At 32.2% G+C, this 25384-nt stretch overlaps 1 protein-coding gene across 2 annotated transcripts; it reads right to left on the reverse strand.

Moving 5' to 3' along the window:
• Positions 1–5564: 5564 nt before the first annotated feature.
• On the reverse strand, positions 5565–23233 carry LOC106756294. 2 transcript variants are annotated; one of them, XM_014638667.2, is made up of 13 exons: positions 22973–23232; positions 22682–22883; positions 21977–22596; positions 21484–21644; positions 21246–21306; positions 18622–18687; positions 18434–18519; positions 18202–18265; positions 14630–14842; positions 10000–10065; positions 8004–8083; positions 7789–7916; positions 5565–6070 (listed from the first exon to the last, which is right to left on the reverse strand). In XM_014638667.2, exons 2-12 carry the CDS (start codon positions 22824–22826, stop codon positions 7802–7804), a joined length of 1677 nt encoding a protein of 558 aa, XP_014494153.1. In that variant the 5' UTR covers positions 22827–22883; positions 22973–23232; the 3' UTR covers positions 5565–6070; positions 7789–7801. The 2 variants fall into 2 exon arrangements, with proteins under 2 accessions (XP_014494153.1, XP_022634219.1); XM_022778498.1 differs by lacking the exons at positions 5565–6070; positions 7789–7916; positions 8004–8083; positions 10000–10065 and adding an exon at positions 11881–12558 and having other exon boundaries at positions 22973–23233.
• Between the last annotated feature and the right edge of the window lie 2151 nt (positions 23234–25384).

Below are 25384 nucleotides of genomic sequence, written 5' to 3' on the forward strand. Positions count from 1 at the left end.
ATATATATATATATATATATATATATATATATATATATATATATATATATATATATATATATATATATATATATATATATATATATACTTTTTACATTTTGATTTTAGTTGATTTTTTTTATTTGCTAATTTTGTAGGATGTAGGATATGTGAGTAACAATGTGAACACATATATATCATCTGCATTGAATACTATAAGAGAAAGTTTGACATTTATACAGATGTTGCTTACTTTAAACAAGATTCTTCGGGTTTATAAGTTGTGGTCTCTACCATCAAACCAACACAGACTTTTAGAATAATAATTTATCGACACAAAAAGGTGCATTAATTCAATATATATTTAAAGAGAAAAAAAAATGTTTATAGGTTGTGTAATGTGATAAAAAAGAAAAAAATAAATATGTAATAGGTGTAGATAAAATAAAAGAATCCATAAATAATTTTCCCAAACTTTATTTTGTAAAACCATACTAATTTAACATCAATTTTTTTTAATATTATCACTTTTCCAATATAGAGTTTAGATTATATATATATATATATATATATATATATATATATATATATATATATATATATATATATATATATATATATGACTCGTATAAAGTGGTCACATCCACATTATCAACATGATCAGTACAAAAGAAGTGAGCCATTTCAAATTGATATGCTTCTTAACTTAAAGGACATGAATCCAAACACGTTCTTCAAACCTTATATTCCTTCATAAATTTAGCAGCTTATGAGCTAAACAAAAAATAATATATATAAAACAAAAGAAGTGCGAGAAAATGTTATGCATGATGAGTTACCTATACCGATAATAAATTAAGATGGATGGTAAATATTTGCTTGCTAATTTACCAAAATTTTATTGATTGGATTAAAGTTTTAAATCCATCATTTGGTTCATTTTCTTTAACTCATCAAACTAGTACACTAAAGATAAGATTGACATGTTTTCTTAAACTAAAATTATAATACAAAACAATTTAAAATATGAACATTTATATATTATATTATTTAAAGACATAAATATGTAATGTTATTATAATTTAAATTATTAATACCTATAAATTAAATTCTAATTGTTATTTATAAAAGAATAATTTAACATACAAATAAAATAATTATTTTAATTATTAATTAAAGACATTAATTAATCTATATATCCTAAATATTAATTAATCACATAAAAAATATTTATATAATTAAATATACTTATAAAGTATTTTTATCATTAAATATGTTTTTAATATTGATCATACAAACAAAATTATTGGATTGAAAATATAAGAAGAAAGGAATCTAATTGTATATGTTTGATGTGATTTTGTGTGATGGATTGAAAATAAAGATCCGTCTAAGATACTAATATTAGCATGAGCCAAAGTTTCTTCAAAATATGATTACTTGTACGTTTATAACTTCTAACGAACACTCAACCGACCATCGACAAAGATTATTTTCATCATACATCATTCACATGCACACGTATTATCACATTATTCAACACTATTTCTGCATAATACACTATTATTCATTCATCTCAGAAAAACTATACATATATCATAGAGTTGCAGCTACTATCTTCTATTTCACATTTTAAATAAACACAGAAAAACAAAGATTCAAAATTCAATCTTTTTTTAGTTCTTAATTAAGTGTCAGTGGTGCATTTATTTTAGTAACCCATCAAATTATGCCACATAGGTTAGGCCCAAACATAAAGTTGAGATTCAAATCAGATTGAAATTCAAATCAGGGATGGCATGGGCAAATTGGGAAAATGATTTTGTGTGTTTATGGAGATAATATATTCAAGCATTGGATGGGTCTATTTAATAGTATTTTTTGATGAAATTGTTCTTATATATAGTGACTATCATATGACATCTTCCAAATGAAATAATATTTTTGTCACTATTTGTAGACCAAAGATCTTAGCAAACTCAAATATTTTTTGAGTATTGAGGTAACATAATCCAACGATGATATTGTTATATATTAAAAAATGTATTGGATAATTTTAAAGATATCGAATTGGTGAATTCAAAATCAATTGACAAACCCACGAGTCCTAATACCAAACTCCTACTAAATCAGGAGAGCCTATTTCAAATCCTAAGCAATATATAAGATTGACTGAGAAATTAAATTTCCTTAAAATTACTCGTCAAGACATTTTCTTTCAGTTGGTGTGATGAGTCAATTTCTCAATTCTCCATGTGAAGATCATTAGAATATAATCATTTATATATATTATAGGATCTCTTAGAAAATATTTGTTACATGGTTCCAATAACCATACAAAAATTGTTTGTTATTTGCATACTCATTGAGTAGGATCTTCTTTTGATATTAGAATATCTACTTCTACATATTGTGTCTTCATCAGTGGTATCTTGATCTCTTAGAAGAGCATGTAACAAAATTTGGTGGCAAGATTTAGTGTAAAAGCATAATATAGAGTTATGGCCCCAACCATTTGTAAACTTGTTTGGCTTAAGTAATTGTTTAGAGAGTTACAATTTGAAGTTATCACTCAAATGAAACTTATATGTAACTATCAAGTTGTTCTTCATATTAGTTGATAGGACCACACTATCATTTTATTTTAAAGTAGATTGTATCTAGAGACATCAATGTTGAGTTCGAACAACTTGGTTAGACATTTGAATAGTCTAGTGGTGCCTTTGTATAGCTTGAAGGAGGATTTTAGGAGCTCGATGTGAGGGAAACCCAACATGAATGACTAGATAGCCTAGAAATCGTTACAAAGAGTGTGAACATGGACATTTTGGTGTTGGAGAAACTGGAGAGCTCAAAAGTACTAGAAGAACTAGAGAGTGTGCTGGTAGAAGTGGAGAGCTCGACAATGGATAAGGTAAGCTTACTAAATCATGATAATAATATGGAGGAACTAGAGATCAACTTGGTTAACATGCTTGGGTTCTTCGAAAATGGTGTGACAAGCGTGGTGAAAGTAGACCTAAAGAAAAAATTCAAAGAAAAAGATAAAGAAATTTGATAGATAAAAAAGCTAAATTAGATGTTACAAGAACAAAGAAAATGAAAAATTGTCCAAGGTGAAGAAAAAGGAATACCACAATAGAAATGAAGAACCCGAGGAGCAAGCTTGGTTCACAAGTAAAGAATATCACTATTCATATGGAAGTTGTAAGTTTGGTGAAAGATGAAAAATGACAAAATTTAAGTTCATAAAAGAGTTTTATTGAAATAAACTTAAATTTTACAGTGTTTTTTAATTTCGTTTTGAGTCTTATTTTTTATTATGTTACTTTGGTTTTAGCTTTACTTAGTAATTGTTACTCTTTTTAACTCTACATATTTGGTTACTTGAGCCATTAGAGCAACTGTTTTTATCTCCTGGTCATGCGTGTGGTATTCATCTATAATATACCTAGATTTATCATAGTGCAATTACAAAGTGTGTGTCGTCTTTTATTTACATATTAATCATATATACAGTTTTACTATATTCAACAATTTCAAATAAATTATAAAACACACGTTACTTTTCAGTCGGCATTCTTTCAAGATTATACAACTGTATTATATTTCGGAGAATGCCTTTTCAGAATGCATCTTTGAATTGCACAACGTATTTAATTTATGAAAAACACATTAGATTATTACCCTTTTGAACAGTTCAAGAATTTAATTATTGTGTGTTTGGTAGGAACATGAAAAGACTTACTTGAATGGGTTTGAGTTGCATTTGAGATTGGATTTTCATATTCGTATGAAATTCAAATACAACAAATGACGATAGAAAGGAATATATATGTGCTATTAAGTTGTAAAACAGGTATCAAACACAAACATTGCGGATAAGATTTACAACTCAATGTAACTAAAATGAGAAAATGTAATTTTCCTTTCAAAATCGGTGAAAAACTAGTTTATAAAAATGAAAAATAAATTAACAAACATAGGTTTAGCTCCCAAGATCCTACACATAATGTCTAAATATACTAATTATATTTTTGTGTCAAATTGCAAGCAACATGATATCATGAACATTTTCTAAATTTTTGTCATCGACACAATTGGATCTTCCTGGCTCTCTCATACGTACTAAAATAAATGAATCATGGATTATTCAGTTTGACAATGCATTTTGAATTGTTCAATTTGGATATATTTTAGATTGAGTAATATAGATATGTTTTCTGAATTGAACAATCTAGACATTTATTTTAGAATAAACACTCTGAAAATACATTTAAATATTACTTATTAAGAAAATACACAGTTTATCAATTCGAAAATGAATTACAACATACTTAATTTGAATTACAATAGTAAAACAAAATACAATGTTTTCAAATTATATAATTCATAAAAAAGGTTTAAAAAATTCTTATCCAACGCCTTAAAAATTTATGTAAGAATTTTGTAAAATTAATTATTTTTAAATATCATATGTACTTCCTAAGATTTGTTTCTTCGAAGCACTTCTAAGATGTGTTACATCCAAGTTGTGTCGAGAATATAAACACTATTATTTCCTAAACTATTATCCACTTTAGTTATTATTATTATTATTATTATATATTAAAAATAATTAAGTATCTTCATGTTCAATTTTATCTAAAGTTTATAACATGGATAAACAACATATTTTTGCTTCCTTTATAGCTTTTTCTTCCCAAAATAAAAAAAAAAAAAAGATAAAATAAAATATTACAGTTGTATTTTTTCTTTATCTTTTATTGAATAAATTAAGTCTGTATAGTTGGAGAAATTGTATCACAAGTATTTTATTTATTTTAAACAATTTATTTTATAAGTAATTAAAGAGGTACTTTACTTTTACACTAAAGTCTTAAACAAGATACTTATAAAAATTATTCATTTACATATGCATTCGTATAACTAAATAAAGAAGTTAATATTTTAATATAAAAAAGATGAGCTTAATGTCCCTTCACGTATCCCACATGACTAAACATAGGATTAAATTATACAATATAGCCAGATGTCAATTTCAACTAGCCCTTTGTGTTAAATAAAATTAGACTTAAATTCTACACTTTTAAAATATCAGAACTATTTAAAATCTATTCTATTTTCTTAGGTTATACATAATTTGTTATTATTTAAGTAAAATACAACATACAGCTATTTATATACTGTAATTTAATTTGGTAAAATAAAGTTTACATCTATCTATATATTATTTATATATTAGAATTAATAACAAATAGATACTGATAATTAAAATTGGGGTATACGAAATAGATAGAACCAGTTATTTTTTTAATTATATTTATAATCAATTTCTAAATATTAATTTCTAATCATGATTTAAACATCTAGAATCTGATTAACTTGGATTATATTATCATATAAAAATTCACAACCAAATATTTATAAAGAGAAGAGCTAATGATATAAAAAAATAAATCAAAAAATGAAAGAAAAAAAGTTAAAATCAAACAGTAAGATGCCATAAAATCCTTAAATCAGGTATAGACCTGAATCAAGGTTTCAACAAATCTACAAAGAAAGCGTGCACGAGAGAATTGAAGTGGAGAAAAAAATGAAGATAAACTTTTTATTCAATTCAAAGGTGTGCTTACAAAAGCATGACTTCTTATTTATAGAAGAACAAACAACTCATAATTAAAGCCTAAACAGATTTAATGACTGCCAATTCCAATAAAAAGATGAACTATTCATCCTAATGATGAGAAAAATGGTATTCTTCTTACCCTAATGGTGGGATAAGGCAAAAAAAAATACTGAAAAGATAAAACTTTGTCATCGATGCCTTCATTTTATTTGAGACTTGGTGTTTTCATGGAAGTTTTAAATCATTTTGTTCTTCAAATTTGGACACTGACTTTGTGCCAGCGTCGTTCCAACTTCTACAGCTTAAGATATAAAAATATTGCACCTAGACGGCATCAACTTCCTGGCCACTTTGCCCTTCAACCCATATGAAATAGTTAAACTCATGAGACATGAAAATAAAGGTCTTATACTTTTGAAGGACACATTGTTTCAACAAGATTTCTGTAGATCCAAATATTCCCTGTAGAAGACAATAGGTCAAAGAACTAAAATTCGTAAATCAATAATGATTTTAATTAAAGTCCATTTATTGAAGTCTTTGCATTTTAAACTCAACTAGAATGTTCGTATTCAACAATCGTGCAATAAAGTCTGTGTCAACAATAATAAATTTATAAAAATTCTAGCACAGAACAAATCATTACTAGTTTACCGGATTATGTAAGGAATATGGGTCTACATAGTAGATCTATAACTAAATTTAATGAATGGATAGATGGTATGAACTGGTCACCATATTCATTACATAAAGATAATTCTTATTTCACTTCTTTTTAAGTTTCTTCTATGTGAACAAAACATCCAAACAGCAAGAAAGTTAGTATGGAAAGACTGATCTAAAAGCTAGTCAGGAGGTCTTATGTTCATTCTTGTCCACAAACTTGAGGAAATCTGTTAGACCTTTATAGAGAGAGAACGGGTTCGGAAGGTGTACTATAGGAAGAATTTATGTAAGAAGTATTTTGTATGTGTCGGTCTAGGAGGTGTGGTGGTGATAGATTTGGCCTTGTGTATAAAAGGAGTAACTGAATGTGATAGTTATAACCTCTTTTAGATGTTTTCCATGTAGCTGACTATTATAAATAGTCAGGGTTTTGTTTTTGGGAGGTTAGCTTGTTTTCTAGAAAGGGAAGGAGGAGTGGGAGAATAAGGTCCTCTCAAAAGAACCTCAATTGTTGTACTCTGTTACTGTTTTCTACCACATTCGCAGAAACAGTCTTGTTAGTAATAAAATCATTCAAGAGTCTGTCTTGAATATTTCTGTAAGTTCTATTTGCCCTATCAATTGGTATTCAGAGCTCCCCTTCTTGGTCTTGTGGTCACTATGTTGAACATGCATGGTTAACTCCAGAATGGAGTTCAAATTCGAAAGATTGGACCGCATGATTCAAGAAGATAGACGTGATAGGCTAAAAGCGGAAAATGAGCAAATGGAATGTTTTCAAAGAATGGAGAGTTTGATCAGTGGATTATCAGGAGTGGCAGAAAAGATCACCTGCAACCCACATCTGGGTCTTCTAATAATGACTTTTCAGCCCAAAAGTCTGTTGAAAAATATCAAGGCAAACCAAATGGAGGCTCAAGGTGGCGCAAACTGGATATACCAATCTTTGCAAGGGAAGATGCTTTTGGCTGGACTAATAGATTGGACAAATATTTCCGTTTGCAAGAAGTTTCTATTGAAAGAATGCAAGTAGTGACGGCGGCTTTGGAAGGAAAAGCTTTAGTGGTGCAACATTTTCAGCCAAATATGTTGAGAAATCCCTTCTAAGTTTTGCTGGCATTAAATCAAATAGGAAATGTAGAAGATTATATTGTACAATTCGAGCAATATGCAGGTCAGTTAAAAGGAATGGATCAAGATTATCTCATCGGGATATTCTTTAATTTAGCTGTTGACACTCTCCTAAGGTCTACAAATGTTATGTATGAACTAAATCCATTCCATTAACTGCACAATAAGTAACATCTCAACGTTTATCAAGGATCAGCACGGTGAACAATAATTGTTATATATATTTTACTATATTGGCCTATACCCATCTATATGGAATGCAATGTACACTCTATACAATCCGTTGCTTTTTGTACTTGTCACACAAATGATTCCATCATATGACTATCTATCACTTATTTCTACAATAATTAAACTGGAAAGAGATAGATCAAGAATTTTACCAGATTCCATGCTCTATTTATAGCCAATTTGTACCATCAAATGACGATAATATCGTCCACGTATTATTCTATGCCACATGAAATGAATCAAATTATGGGTATTCAGCTGCATCCGCTGCTGTACAAGCCTACAATCAAACATCATTTAAAAAAGTATTTCAACCCATTCCAGTCTATTATCAGCACGCTGAAACTTGAAAAAAAAAATCACTTACCATCTCACTAGACACCTTTGAATTCCCTTAGATATGGGACGAATGAATGGCGGATCCCGTTGAGAATAAAACAGTCCCACCTTCAAAAATACACAAAGGGAGGGGGATAAGGCAGTGGAATTTACTCATACGACGTTTCTTTGAAGATGAAGATATTAAATTTAAAAATATATGACATAATTACAAATACAAAAACCATGTCTTTGTTATAAAAAATATCAAGAACATATTTGAATTACTCTAGGCTCATATCTTAATTATCAGAGAATATCAAATATCATGCATTAATTGTATTGATCTCTTTCTCTCAATATAAATACTCACACTATCACAAAGGTGTGATTTCAGTTCAATGCTTTTCTTCTCTTATAGTTTAGCATGGTATCTAAAGCCTCTTGAAAATTGTGTCGGCCACACTATCACAAAGGTGTGATTCAATTCAATGTTTTTCTTCTCTTATAGTTTAGCATAGTATCTAAAGCCTTTTGAAAATTGTGTCAGCCTAGTGGATCCATGGTTGTCAAACTCGCGTTAACTCGTCTAAGTTTGCTTTTATATAAAGATTTCGAGTTAATTCAGAAATAAACTCGCTTTTGACCTAAACTTAGTAGAATCCATGGTGAACTCGATGAACTTAATCAAACTCGTGAGTTTGCCACCGAGTTGGCGAGTTCAAATGAGAAATTTTTCAAACCCCCAAACAGTAGCCACCATAGTCATTTTGTGTGCAAAAGTGAAGTACGCTAACTACTTAAGCACGAGAGATCCTTTTCTTACTGCACCACCGTTTGCCAGTTGCCGCTCCATCACTTGCTCACTGCACGCTTGTTTGCTCTTCGCTCGTCACACCATTGTTCACTCATTGCGTTTCCTTTCGCTCGCCGCACCACCGTTCTTCCATAACTAAGTGTTGCGACTCACAGTACTCTTCTCCATTTCAAAAGCTTGGATCATGTGGGAGGAAAATCTGGTGGATGGTTTGCTAGTTTTAGGATAGAAGAAATGAGAAATAATATATTATATTATTTTTTAATTGACTTTTATAATTACGAATTAGGTTTTAATTTTACTTTTAAATTAGGAAATGGAAATTATTTAATAATTATGTAATATGCTTTTTAGTTTTGTATTTGAGAATTTAAATTACAGATTAATTTAAAGTATGTCTGGGAATAGATTAAATTAAATTAAAAGCAATCCAAGAGATCAAGTTATCATCAATGAAGACACAATAGAAATGATATAATGGAGGACATGCCCCCCCTTGCCCAATACAATCTTTGATACTAGATTTGATCTAATCTTTTGAAATTAACGGATCTATTGTTTAAAACGGTATATGTTCTACCCATAACCCTTCCCACATTAACTAACCTAAGATATCATCGTCTTTCCTTCATACATTATACATGTTTGTCCTGTCTCGTTTATCTCTATTCCTAAGTCTCTTGCTGCATGGAGATCTTGATGAGGAAGTATACACAGCACAATTTCCTAGATTTGTTGCTCAAAGGGAATGTTTGATAAGGTGTGTCATCTTCATCGGCTCTAAAACAATATCTTGTTTAATTGTTCCAGACAAAAGACATTGATAAACAATGGTAATTCCTAGGCATCAAAGTTGCTAACTCCAAGAGTGGTTTGGTGACATCACATAGGAAATATACTTTGGATAATTTAGAAGAAATAGGAATCCTACACCGGTAGACCGCTAGGATCCAAGTATCAAACTTGTACCACATAAAGAAGAGTCAAACTCAGATCCTAAGATACAAATGGTTAGTTGGTAAGCTGCGCTATCTCGCTATGACCCATCATAAATTCTGCAGTTAGTTTAACAAGGGAGTTGAGGACATATGACTTATATGCTCCAATGAGAGGAAGTGTTATAATTACAAAATATCAAGATCATATCATTATAACCCGAAATATCAAACATCATTCTATATTATTCTATGATCCTAAAAGGCCAATGGCTTTTATTAAATTAACATACCTGTAACAAAGCATCCATAGATGGATCATCAAAGATTTCTTCACTATAATCACTTCGGTAATTGACCTGCTTGAAGATCAACATTACTGAACAGATTCCAACCACATCTTTGCATAGTTGATAAATAAACAAAACAGCAATACCTTCTTGTAATATAAATATCTAAGCATAATACCAACGTTATCAAAAGTGAGTCCTTCATTGACCCGGTGATAAAACATGATATTTACAACAAAACCTAATCCAAATGCCTAATATATAGCATCAAACTTTGGGTTATTAATTATGAAAGACAACCCAAAAACAATGTTACTGCTTTATTTAATCTTTAATTAATATCTCTCTTATAATTCATATCAACCCTAGATAATGACATGGTGCAATTGGCCAGAGTTGATAGAGCAAATATAGTCGATAGTGGGATGATAAGAATCTGACTGAATATTAGAAAAGATTCTTTCCTGTAAAGCTTATTCTAAAAAACAAAAAGAAAGAAGTCCTAATTATAACAAATCCTAATATTAAATGGACAAAATCAAATTGTATAACTATTCATTCCCATGCATCAAATCCATCGTTCTGATTGCTTTTCTTAATTATCAACAAGAGTAAACAAAGAACAAAAAGGGAAAACAAGTCAAGGGAAAAAAAGAATAAGAAACTTGTTATAATAGGTTGTGCAAATAAAGTGAAAGTATAACAACAAATTTTGTGGTTCAGCTTTGAGCTACCTCCACATGCAAATAACAATCGCCTTATGTACAATAATAAAATATATATTATGGATACTACAGAAGAGTCACACTTCACTCCACATACCTCAGTTTTTCAATACCAGTTTATAAACTCAAACTAATAAACGAGGAGTTTTATTGCTGACAAACTTCTCGAACCAATGTTTCCATAACATTCCAAAGATAACTTATTATTATACATGACTTGGAGGAGGCTTGAATTTTAAGCTAGAAATTATACCCTAGCCATCCAAAAAAACTATACGAGGATATTATAGTCCTTCTACTGCCATTTGTCATCAACCTATGTCAGCAATCATATTTTATTACTTCCATACTAAGCACACTATAATAAAAAAGTGTGTAATGGAAATATCCCTAAATCATAATAATCTAATTATATACTTGAATCGAAGGGATATGCAAATATTCCTGAGTCATCGAAATCTGATTACATTAAGTGCTGATATTATATTTCCTAAATTAGTAATCTCATCTTGTGTATAGTGTGTGTGTATTTCAAAAAGAAAATCCAATATTATTCATAGAGGAGCAATTGCTCTTAAATAGATTACATAGGCATAACAATTGAAAATCCTAATTTACAATGGATATAATTTATCCTTATAATTGAGGATCAATGATCTTGTACAATAAATATAAAATACACTGTCAGCCTATTAATCCTACTAATTATGAAATGTAATTAAATATCCTAATTATGAAATTAAAATTGTACAAGAAAATACTAATTGCAGCAAAAATCAAGGGATTTTGACACCCCCCTCAAGTTGGTGAGTGGATGTCATCCATTCCAAATTACGAACAGTAAACTGAGATGTGCACTGGTTATCCCTTTTGTCAATACATTTGCATGTTGATTTCAGAGGATACAAATGGTGTACATATTGTCCCATTATCCAATTTCCCCTTTAACAAGTGTCTATCTTCTTCAATATGCTTAGTTCTATCATATTGTACAAGATTATGCACAATATTTATTGTTGACTTGTTATCACAATACATTCTCATCAGCTTCCTCCAATGAATTTTTTTTTAAACTCTTCCAATCAATCTTCAGATATTCTAAAGTTATCTTTCTCAAGTTTAGAAGAAAATAATTTCTCTCTTATTCAGTCTCATTACATGCATCTCATACATATACATACATTAATTGGATAAATTTGGACATAAGTACTGCCTAATCTAGAAAACAAATCGCTAAGAAATTGGGATTGATATGCTATTAATAAAATCAAGATACAACCAATATACATAATTAAAAACAATAGGAATCAAATCTAAAACTTCCTAAAATATCTCCACAATCTTTAACCATAGTAATTCACAAATCACTAAGGCCATGGCTTCAAACTCTGCCTCTTAACTTGATCTCACCACAACATTTCGTTTCTTCCTCCTTTAAGTGACTAAATTTCCTCCACGAAAAGTGTAATATCTGAAGGTAGACCTCCTGTCGTCTATTGAACTACATAGTCAGTGTCTATGTATGCTTCTAAGATCATTTCATTCCCCACTGTAAATAGAATTCCTTTTCCAAGAGTTCCTTTCAAGTACCCTAGAATGTGATAAATTGCTCTGAGATGAGTCTCTTTAGGATTATGCATGAACAGACTTACAACCTCTACAGCATAGGCAATGTCAAACCTAGAGTGAGACAAGTAGATAAACTTCCCGACAAGCCTTTGATAAGATTGCCTACCCATAGCTACATCTTCAGTTGATTCACATCAAATTTGTGATTCCGTTCAGCAAGTGTCTCTACTGGTTTGTATTGTAACTTACCGGTTTCATGAAGTCAAACCTATGAAAGAGGCTACTGCTTATGAAAAAAGACACATCGATCGTGATAATAGATACTAATGCAGACAATGCAGGATTAGTCATTGACGAACAAAATCTACCTTTGGATATTATATATTTCTTGGAAGAAAGCAAAACAAAGGACAGAGTACATCACATTGTAATACAGAAGCTAAATTATGAGTCCTTGCTCAAGGTGTGTGAAAAACTCTGGGTGAAACTTATACTAGATGGCCTCAAAATAAAAACAAACATTCATATGCCATTATACTGTGATAACAAGTCAGCCATGAAAATAATCCATAACCTACTGCAACATGATAAGACAAACATTAAAATTGAGAAGTACTTCACTGAAGATAATCTTGATAAAGGTCTTATGGTCTCTCTTAAAGTGAAACTTAAATTCAACCTCAAAATCAAATTAAACAGTAAGGTTAGCACTCACTTATATGTTATAATTTGGTTATATTTTTATCTTTAACACCCTCCCTCACACTGAGGATTGAACATCTCAAGCACCTGATAGCAAGTGAAATAATAGGCCTAAAAAACATGAGCACAATAAGCTCTAAATGACTCTGATTCCATTTTAAGAAAGTGGAATTTATGTTTAACTAAATGTTAGACAACCTACTTGAAATGTTATGTTTGCAACAATTTATATAATATAATTTAGTCATATCTTTAATCAATATGGAATCTCCAAAAATTACAACCGTGTACTTGCTAGACTTCAAATAGCAAACATTTCCCTAAGGAGCTTCAGAACAAATTATATGACCTTGTAGACAAGTTGGGAATCATAAATATTAGTTTACCAAATTGAGAAAGAATGTTGTAAATAGCAGATTATTAGGATAAATATCTACAATATCCCCAAACTTTATATTCCCTTATTTGAAAGTGTTTGATTGTAACAAATAAAGGTGATGAGAATGTAATTGGTTTCACTGTTATCTATAAAATGATTTTTTTATTTTGTTACACAGTTCAAGTATTATTATCCGAGACAACTAAAAAGAAGGCTCAACATAAAAAAAAAAAAAAAAAAAGACTGGTTTTGAAATGCTTTCATATCTCGCACCATGGAGAAGGTTCTTGTTCATAGAAGATCCAATGTGCACGGCAAGTGCCACAACAGAAATGGCAGAAGACGCCATATCCTTCAAAATAGCAGATGGCAATGACCAGAAAAAACGGCCATGCTATACTGTTATGGTTCCTGCCATAACCCCTATCTGATGACACTTCCGTACAAGCTATCTTGTAAGTTGGTCACGCTGAGTTATAATATCTAGACAGCACAATTTGTTGTGCTATCTACAGTCTCTATATAAATACCTATACAGGAAGTTCATAAATCAATAAATACAAATTCATTTTCAGTTTTCATGAACCTTTCTCTTATAGCTTAGCTTAATTTCTTCCATTGCCAATAAATATAGAAATTATTTCCCATTTCACTCGTAGTATCCACTCTACTACAAGAATCATTCAACAGGGAATTAAATATAAGCTAATCACCAACATTGGTAGAAAAAGTAATTTGACAAAATGATATTCTAAGAATATACCTCTTCTCATCATGTCCTTGCTTATAAAATAAATATAATAAATTGTAGGTATGTAAGAACTCACTTTTCACGTTTATTACATGTAGCAAGTAGGATAGTATAGACTAAAAATTATAATAATTTGTAGATATGCAAGATATCAGTTTCCACATTTATTACATGTAGCATGTAGGATAGTATAGCCTAAAAATCACCTTCAACTAACAAAAGCTCAAAAAATAGCGACATTATCCAAGAATTTTGAAGTCTATGTTAGAAAATACTATTTACCTTGGCATCATAGCTTTCCTGATACCACAAAGAACATCTATCATTTGTAATCACGTGAAAATTTATTAAGCAAAAAGAAAAACGAAGAAACAAAAAAACATGGGATCATTCCATGCATTGTGTTTCCGTATGCATGTAACTTTGCTCCAGTGTCATTCAATTTTCAAAAAATCTATAGTCACATCAGAGCCAAAATATAATCTGATGAAAGATAAGAAAGTTTACCGCAAATCCTGTATTAGCAAAAGACTGAACAAAATCCATTAATTGAAGCTTTGCCCATTCCTTGTGCAACATAGGGTCATTAATTTGTGGGGGGTGCCTCCAAGCTGCACCAAAACGTAATCTGTCTTCTGAAATTTTTCCATTGTGTACATCAACTGCAAATTTTTGCAACAACTCCAAAGCTCTATCCATAGCAGGATTCACAACAGTAATCTGAATGAATTGAATGATACATGTCATTAATGATGAATACAGAAGACAGAAGACGAACAAAATTAATTGAAGTCAACTAACTAGAAACAAAAAGAAAATAAAATGGCACCTTATATTTAAAAAAAAGAAATGCAGTCCACAAATTCAACGTCCAGAAAAACAAGAAAAAGTTACAAATATTCCCTCTTTTGTTTTAAGTCATCATATTTTTCCTAATTCAATTTTTTTATTATTTGTAAATAAATTAGAGTAAGTTTGAAACGATCATGTGAAATTGTATTAAACTGTAAAACCGAATTGATTACACACAGAGGAGGATCCATTGAGATTATATATTTTAGGAAGTTTTAGATTTTATTCTGTCAAGATATGTTAGGAAGTTTCAGATTTTATTCTTATTGGTTTTAATTTTGTATATTGGTTGTGTCTTGGTCTTATTACTAGCAAATCAATCCCACAATCTCAAGGATTTGTTTTCTAGAATAGGTTGTGCTTGTTTCCTAAATTATTCAATCAATGTATGTATGTATATCATGTATGTAATGAGACTGAAAAAGAGAGAAAATATTTTCTTCTAATTTTGAGTGGGAAACAAACCATGGATTTGGAAATGGAGGCAATAGAGAAGAGCAATACTTGGAAAACCTGTTGGGAATTATTATCAAACTCATGAGTTGTTTGGCAAACTCGTATAAGTCTGCAAGTTAGGTTACTGTTCACGAGTTGACTGGTTCACAAAGTCGTTTTCCGTATAGAGAATTGGAACAGAGGGAAGAGATAAAATAATGATGAACAAATGTGTATAATTTACATTCTTACTCGACCACAAGTATACTGACTTATGAGTCAGTTACTGATGGTTGTCTAATGTTGACAGTTGTACAAGAAAAGGGAAAACACTATTATAATTTGTACAAATACAAAGAAAACACCATAGTATACTAATTATCAACTATTTAACAATTGTATACTAACATTAACAGCCCCCCTCAAACTCAAGGAGAAGAATTTTCTTGTGAAAAATTCTTCACATTGAGTTTGGCACGAAAAGCAAAACGAGTTGAAGGAAGAGCATTTGCCCATTGATCAAGAGTTAGAATGTGAGCAATGCACAATTGCTGGGCCAAAAGTTTTTCCCAAACAAAAAATACATCAGTTTCCATATGTTTTCTGCGATTATGGAGAACAGGATGATGAGCAATAAAAACAGCACTCCGAATATCACATAACAGAGTAGGAACTGTGTAAGAGACATGAAGTTATATGAGCAGTTTTGAAATCCAAGATAGCTCTGCAGCAGTGTGAGCTAGGCTTTGATATTCAGCTATAGTGCTAGAACGTGCAATCACTTGTTTTCTAGACCACCGAGACTAGATTAGGGCCCAAGAAAATGGTTGAACCAGAAATAGACCGTCTATCATCAAAATCAAATGCTCAATCAGCATCACAAAAAGCTGTTAAAGATACAGGTTGATGCAGCAAAGCAGGTTTAAAATGAAGACCATGAAAGAGTCCCTTTGAGACACCTTATGATGCGCTTAACTACTGCCCAATTAGAATCAAGAGGATTGGCCATAAACTGGCAAACTTTATTAACAGCAAAACTGATTTCTGGTCTGGTTACAGTAGCATACTGCAAAGCATCTACAACAGATCTGTACAGTGTGGGATCTAAAAAAACATCAGCACCATGTTTGGACAATTTACTATTAGAAACCAGAGGAGAAGATATAGCATGAGCTTTAGCCGCGTGAGTTTTATGAAGAAGATCACGAATGTACTTGGTCTGAGACATAAGGATGGAGTTATCAGATAAGTATTTGACCTCAAGACCAAGAAAATAATCTGAGTGACCAAGTTGTTTCAAAGGAAAAGTGGCATGAAGCTGTGTAGTAATATGCTTCATGAGACTAGGAGAACTCCCAGTGATAAGAATATCATCAACATAAACCAGAAAGTAAATAATCCCAGAACCCTTTTTATAGATGAACAATGAAGCGTCACATGTAAACCCAAGTTGATGAAGAGCAGCTTGAAGGTGAGTGAACCACCTTGTTTAACTTGCAGATTGATGATTTATCAGATGCTTCAAATCTAGGAGGCTGCTGCATAAAAACTGTCTCATTCAAAAATTCATTTAAAAATGCATTGTTCACATCCAATTGGAAAATTTGTCACACAAAAGATAGAGCAACAGTGAGAACAATTTAGATTGTTACTGGTTTAATCACTGGAGAAAAAGTTTCATGGACGTCAAAACCATGAACTTGATGAAACCCCTTAGCTACAAATCGTGCTTTATACTTGTTTATAGAACCATCAACATTTTCCTTGACTCTAAACACCCATTTACAGCCAACTGTTTTTCTATTAGATGGTAAGGGAACAAGATCCCATGTTATTTGACTGATTAAAGCATCATATTCTTGTTGCATTGCAGCCTGCCAGTTTTTAACCTTAGTGCTTGTTTCACGCTAGTTGGTTCAGAATGAGACAGGAGAAGAGATGGATGAATCCGATGTTGAAAGATAACAGATTTGGACCTAGTTTGCATTCGATGAGTGTTTAGAACAGGTGCATGTGCAGGATCTGATACAGAGGGCATTGAATTATTTAAAACAGAAACTGAAGGAGAATCGTGAGGAGATGATTCATTATCAGATAAAGTGGAAGTATTGGACACGGGACTGGTAGGCTGTATAAGAAACGACAGATTTGGAAATAAAGTAAAATATTGATCAACATTTTTTATAGTATCTGGAGACTGAGGAAACAGATCAGAATAAGGAAAACGATCATCATCAAATAAAACATCCTTTGATATGAATACACGATCACCAGAAGACAAACATTTATAACCTTCATGAAATTGAGAGTAGCCTAGGAAAAGACATTCTTCACTTTGAAAATCAAGTTTGAGTGTGATATGGTCGCAAGAAAGGAAAACAGGAACATCGAAAGGTTTTGAGAAACTGAAAATCTAGAGATTTATTGAACAACACAGAATATGATATAAAATGCTATAAAATGCTTAAGCCCTTTAAATTTGAAAATGCTATAAAATGAAAGTTCACCTTTTATTCAACTTCCATACATCAAAAAGTGATAGAAAGGAAAGGATATCTTTCATATATCCACCCATCTTGTCTACTTTTGTCAAAATGATGGAATCTGTAATTTATCTCTTCATAGGAGAAATTTTCCCATGCTATTGCATTACCGTAATTGTGGCAAAATTAATGTAATTTACAAAAATATACAATGCCTGTTATGAGGTTTCCTTGAATAATCCCAAAAATATATCACATAAAGACATCTCTTTGAAAGATGATATATTTCATGCCCAATTTTGAACTTACTTGCAAATAGGCTATGTATGCATCTACAATGTCCTCAAAAGTACTTGTCGTGTCTTTTGTTTGTCTACAATTAAGCAAAAGCATAAACTAGTAAGACATTCAGTTCCATTGATGTTTAACAATGGTACAAAACTTATGATAATATAAAACACCTGCAGACAATGGTCAAAAGAGTAATATGGCTTATAATAGTTTTTTATAACTGTATATAATTCAAAAAAGAAATGCTTACTTCAGATGATAATTGCTTTGTTTAAGTGCATAAAGTTCAAATAGATGTCGAGGATTTGGCCCAAGTACCTCAGCAATCACGTTCCACTGAATTTAAGAAATATTAATTAAAACTTGCAATGATTACTTGGAATTAAAATAAGAATTTAAACAACAAAAACAAAATATCTAATGTTGAAATATTCATACTTCTGAAAGACTAAAATAGTCAGCGACAAAGTGCATTTTGGCTTCTTGTGGAGTCCATCCAAAGGTCTGCAAGCAAAAGTTGTTCAATCAAGAATATGTACTAAAACATATGAAAAAGAACTTATACACAAACTATAAGGATAGCATATCATTACCACCTCTTCGTCCTAACCAAATTGTAGGAAGAAGCAACATAACAATTAAAATAAAATCTTTTCTCAATAGGTGGAATCAACTACATGAATCATTTGATGCCATAATATATCTTTAAAAGTGAATTTAGACCTAACTCAATCCTACACCACTGACTTGCAAAGTGTAATGACCATGAGAAGAGTTGACAGTAGAGTAGACGAGTTGGTGGTGGACGTTGGGTGCAAATACACATAGTAGAAGGTATGTGTACTTGCACTGGGTAGAAAAGGTGGTGTTTTGTGGTGGTAGGAGACTGTTTTGTTGAGTGTTAGACAAGGAGTGTAAATTGCATGGGTTAGACGCTAGGTGTGTTCTATACAGGGCAGACAAGGTGTGTAAAACACACAAAGCAGATGATAGGTGTATTTATACTGGTTAGACAATAGGGATTCGTTAGCAGGAGGTGTTGTGTCGTGCATTGAGCTCTCCAACATGTTTGCTGCATTGTGAGAGTATCTCCAACATTTGATTTGAGATCAAAGTGCAGTTCTGCGTTAGTGGTGATAAGTGATTGTGAAAGCTGTCACTGCCCTAAAAGTAAAAGTAACTTTTTGAAAAAGGGAGTGACTCTTTCTCTTCCGTAAGAGAGGGAAAGTGCCACTGCAAAATGAAAGATTAAAAAAATAGTGACTCAATGTTAGGATATACGTTAGGATATATGATGATAGGTTAGAGGGGTTGAGGAGTAAGCGTGTGGAGAGTGTCGGTTAAAAAGGGGAAGTGGGTCAGAGCCTCTATAAATAGAGGTAGTGTAACGCGGTAGGGGATATCGAGTATTTTGTGAAGTCAGGTCTATTGCCTGTAGAGAGGTTATGCTCTCAAGGGAGATTATGCTCCTAAACCCATGTTGTGTACAGTGACTATCCATTNTTCAGCAATAATACAGTTCTTTCTTTCATCTTTGGTTGTTCCGTGTATTGAGAGAGTTTTGGTTAGGTTCACTAATTAGGAACCTAACACTCAACCTATGTTGTAAGTGTGGAAAACTGCCACTTGACACACTAAAAGATCAAAAACATTTGCCGCTCCTCCTTGATCAAAATGTATCCAGACTGCCAATCCTCCTTCTCTAAAACAGTCTCATTCTCACTCTTCCTTCAGCTATTTATTGTTTTGTTACTGTTTTGTAACTTGGAAGGACTTACTCCTACCTATATAGATAGGATGTTATGTCTGTACCTAATGATGTACTCTTTTATTTCATATATTATGAATTTTGAGTGACAATCAAATTTGTAGGATCTTACAATCCAAGTTACGATTTTCCAATTTACGATTTATATTTTCCTTTCCGATCTTGAGTAAGATCTCGATTTTGATTACCTTGTTGACAACCACAATAACACAGCGAGCGAACAGTGGTGCAGAGTACGAATATACAAGCAGGATGCAGAAGGGAAACCCTAATCTTCTATTCAGGGTGAGTTTTTCACTTACGCACACCAAACAAAGGTGGCAGCTGCTGTTTTGGGCTTTAAAAAATTTCTCCTTTAAACTTGCCAACTCGGTTGCAAACTCACTAGCTTAGGCAAGTTCACTCATGATTCTACCAAGTTTGCTGCAAGAGCGAGTTTGTTTCTATGTTAACTTGAAAGTTGTGTAGAAATGTAAACTTGTCCAACTTAATAAGTTAACCAACTTAATAAGTTAATTCAAGAATTTGACAACCATATAGTTGAGTTTGACCCAAAGATTATAGGTTACAAATAGATCTAGCACAAAATAGTTTTTTCTTAAACTACTCTAACAAAAGTCATGATTCTTATGAAGATGATTTGAGAAACACCAACAAAAAGACAGGCCTTCACCTCTTCATTTCTTCTTTTCTATCATTGTGATCTTTTATCTATGTCATGGTAGGGGTAAGCTTTTTTAGTAGCTAAATAACATTAAACATTACCGAAACCCAAATATACCATCACAAAAAATTAAAAAGTGATGGGTAGTTTCAAGATTTCAAGCAAGAGTTGACAACAAACCCTAAATCACGCCGAGAGCACAATCGCAACAATGCCTTGCAACACCTCCAATCACAGATGCTCCAACCACAATTCAAAATTGCAACACGTAAACATGTTTTCATGCCTCACCACCACAATAGCAGCCATTTGGCAACTGTGGATAACATTGATTCACATATTGTGTTTTACCCTCAACTTTCCTTCCTAGGAAACTTAATCTCAAAAGGTAGCATAGTGTATCTTGCCTTGTTATCAGTCATATTTTTCCTTAGAAAGGAAGGTAGAGATCTATAGAATTCAATTGTATTCTAATCCTATATTCCATATTTCATGCTTAATTCAGAGGAATCAGAATGTTCGTCCATGCATCTTAACCTAAATATATACACAAATTCTCATAATGATTTGTTTGTATTGGCTTGTGTAGAAAGAAAGAGCGGAGGAGGAAAACATTGGCTATTCAAGTACCTCACGTGAGATAAATATCTGCATATATCCAAACTCCAAGAAAGCTTCATATGAGTAGTAACTGGGGAAAATAACAAGGTATTGGAATTAGTATTAGAAAGAATACAAAGGTAAAAAATAAGCACTGTTAGCTGTAAAAAAAATAAAACCAAAATCCAACCACTATGTAAGAACTTTGTATGGTAAACTGCGAGAAAAATGAGAAGAGAAGAAACAAAGTTTAACGTAAGAAAATCACCTATCAGATGTCACCAAGATAACAGGCAGACAGCGCTCGTTTGCACCCAAAGCAATTATTCTCCATATTAGACTATCATGATATAGGGGTCCACTAACTGATAACTTGTTATTTACCGTGGCGTGCTTTAGAACTTCAATATTGTTAATAACCAGCTTTGGCTGCAATTACTTGAATATATCATTAGTTTGAACACTTCATGTCACTAACACACTATACAAAAAGAAAGAGAAAAGCAATCTAACATGACTTCGTAGCATAGATAAATAAGCATAAAATCTTACAAAAAACAATCATTTCTGGATGTATATTAGCACGAAATGCATCTTTATCATGTTCAATTTAATTCAAGGTTTATAATTATGGTCCAAAACCACAACTGCAACTGAGAATACACCAGCCACGATTGCCCGAAATGAAGAGAATGGAATCCATGATGCAATTTAAAACCTTGATTAAATTGAGTACTTTGCAAAACAAACCAATAATGTACCTGAAAATGATCAATTTCAGCAGCTTGTGACAACAACTCTAACAACAAGCAAGGCCAATCAGTACAAGAATGTGTCAAAGTCCTGGAGAACACACCGGTCTGATTCATATGAGAAATGGCATTGGCCCTCCACCCTTGCTGAAGCTCGATCACCTTCTTCGCCAGCTTTAGTGCCGCAATTGATTCCTTGATGTAAGAAGCCTCCTCAAAGGACAAGCCATTCTTCTTCTCCCCAAATCCCAAAATCCTACCAACCTCCGCACCGGTGCATTGCCCAGACATGGCCAATACGGCCCGATCCCATAGCACGGCAGGGGACGCCCTGTCCGAAGCACGGGACTTGCTCTGCAGCACCTGGCGGAGCGCGGTGGTGAGGCCGTGCCATTTGTTGAGGGTAGTGAATATTTGTTGGGAGCTTATGGAGCCTGCGCGGACAGCCTTCTCGGCCATGGATTCCAGGCAATGCTCAAGGATTTTGCAGCAGTCGGAGAGGGGTGGCGGCGGGCAGGTGGACCAGGAAGCCCACGGGCTGTGTGATGGGCCAGGGTCAATTTTCATTTGCTCCGCGAAGTCAACGTAACCGGTGAGATGAGGGCCTTTATTCCAGTCGGGTAGTAAACCTGAGAAAAAGAAGGGAGAAACGTGAAATGCGTCTTAGAGGGAGAGAATTTAGAGAAAGAGTGAGGGAGGGAGTGAGAAAGGCACGTTGAAGAATGAGGGTGGTTTTGCCGACGCCTCTGGGGCCATGAAGGAGGAGGGGTTGGGGGACACGGTGGTGCTGCGCGTGGTTGTTGAGGATGGTTTCTAAGAGGGGTCTCGGAACGATTCTCCATGCTTTCTTTGCTGCCATTTTGTGCTTTGTTTTCACTGGGTCACACGATACTTAAGGAACAGCTTTGTATTCAACCTAGAAAACACAAGTAGACCAGATGAAGAACATTCAGCACCTACAACCTTCAATAACGCCTAAACTTAATCATAAAGATCACCAATTACCAGAGAACAAAGCACGATTACTCCTTCCCCGCCTAGCTTTACAGTGAACATCAGTAGTTTTGCTGCAAGTTGCATTCTCAGCAAAAAAACACAAAGGTGACGATATTGAAGGTGGAGCTTTCAAATTAATGATATTGAGATTTGCAAAAAGAAAAGTTAGATGAAGGTTGCTGAAATGTGAGAAAAGAGGGTAGGAAGAAATGAGTGAAGGTTTTGAAAACATGAAAGAGGGGAACACTCGTTTGTCTCTGTTTGATAAAATATTTTATATTGATGTTTCTTTTCTTTTTTTTTTTTTTTGTTAAATACAAGGTCTTTTTTTTTTATCTTAAGTTTGTCCCTAATTGAGTTTTTATTTTTTGAAAAATTGATTCAATTAAACTTTTTGACCTTAAATTGGCTAAATAGTATTAAATGTTAACTGATATGTTGGCGTTGCTTAATTAAAAGATGTGATATATTGATGACAGATTAACTTGATTATTTTTAAAATAAAAAATTTAGGATTTTGTTGTTCCCTAATTTTTGTAATATTTAAATAGAGATTATTGTTATTAGTATCATTCTACATTTATTATGTTTTAGCTTCTTCTATTAGGTTTTAGGTTTTTCTTCTATCAAGTTTTAGATTATTCTTCTAAAATGATATTTTTAGTGTTTATTCTTGTGCTATAAAATTTGTGATTCTAGTTGATGTTTGTTTTGTTTATTAGTATTATGGTTAGAGTTATTGAAATATGTTTATGGGTCATTTATGTTCGTCTTTTAAATGTAATGAGTTGTGGAAGCAAAATCGTAATCTCAATTATTGTGGTGATAGAGGATGGAGAGAGGAGTTTCAATGTTTCACTCATTTACTATTGTAGAGATAAATCGATGTTAAAAACTGTGAAACTAAGAATCGAGAGAAACAATTTTGGAATTGTCCTAAGTACATGATAAAATTTGTGTATTTTATTTGTTTTATTGTTTTTAAAATTGGAATACTCACTTCTTGTAGTTGATGATTTTTTTTTTAACAAAATGGAAGTGAAAATGTTGGTTGCAACTATTTCAAATGGTGCACTGATAGATGGTACCTATGTGAAGTGCAAAGGAAATGATGACAATTTGGTGAACACTAAAGAAAAGGAAGTTAATAGAAAGATCATATGTAATTTGGAGAAATTTATGTTGATTCTTCAAGAGTAGACGAAAGTGTTGATAGGAGTGGCTTGTGTGATTTCTTTGTTGTTGTGATGTATAGTTGGCATTGTGTAGGATGGACAATTGACATTGTATATTGTTGGTGTGTTGTTGAATGTAATGTTGTTCAGTGAATTGAAGAGTTGTAGAAGTTGATTGTTTGTTCATTAATTTACAATGAATATGATTGAATGAAAATGATTTAATGAGAATGGTATAATGAGAAGGGTTTAATGGAAATGGTGTAATGAAAATGGTTTAATGAGGTTGAATGAAAATGGTAGAGCTCTCAAAACGGGTAATCTGGCTCGACCCTACTCGGCCCACCACGGGTTGGTCACTTAGTGAGTCAACCCAACCCGATTCATTTATTAGCGAGCCAGAAAAATCCGAAAGCGGTTCGACCCACCACGAGTTGGTGGGTAAATGGGTTGGCTCACTAGTCTATTTAATTACAATTTTTTTTAAATAAAAAAAAATTACAAACTTTTTATATTCAAATTTAAACAAATTTCACTCCAAAAAAATGATGTTAAACTGAAGACAATTCAAAATAATAATAAAAAGTACAATATAATCCAAATATTATAAAAAAACAAACACAAAAAACATACAAATAAGTTTCTTATATGCCATAAGTTTCATAAATAAAATAATAAATTCAAAAAATAAAATTAGGTAAGTGGGTTGGTAGGTCAACCCGGCCCACCACGGGTTCAACCCGCATAAGCCTGGTTTAAATGAACCGGGTTGAAATCTGACCTGCATAAAAAATTTTAATTTTTTCAAACCAACCTGACTCAAACCCGTGAAGAACCGAATTAATTTACAAGTTATAACGCATTTTCACAGCCTAAAAAATGGTATAATCAAAACTCTTTGAATCTAACATGTGGTAACCCTTTCATTACACTTTGTACCACACTTACTACAGTAAAGTATCAATTCCCCTTCATACTTCATTATGCCATTATTTAGGAACTTTTCCCAATTAGAATATAAATATTTCTACACTTATAAAATAATAATATACTGAATATAAATATTTCTACACTTTATAAAATAATAATATACTGAAAAAAAACAATTGATAAAAGTACAACACACTGAAAAAGATATTCTAACATAACTTTAAACACGGGAAACAACATGCGAGACACAGTGCAATAAACATATAAAGACATATCAACATTATGGGACAACCCCAATAATCAGCTTTTGAAAAAC

Source organism: Vigna radiata, chromosome 2, assembly GCF_000741045.1.
Source record: "Vigna radiata var. radiata cultivar VC1973A chromosome 2, Vradiata_ver6, whole genome shotgun sequence".
Classification (NCBI taxonomy): domain Eukaryota; kingdom Viridiplantae; phylum Streptophyta; class Magnoliopsida; order Fabales; family Fabaceae; genus Vigna; species Vigna radiata.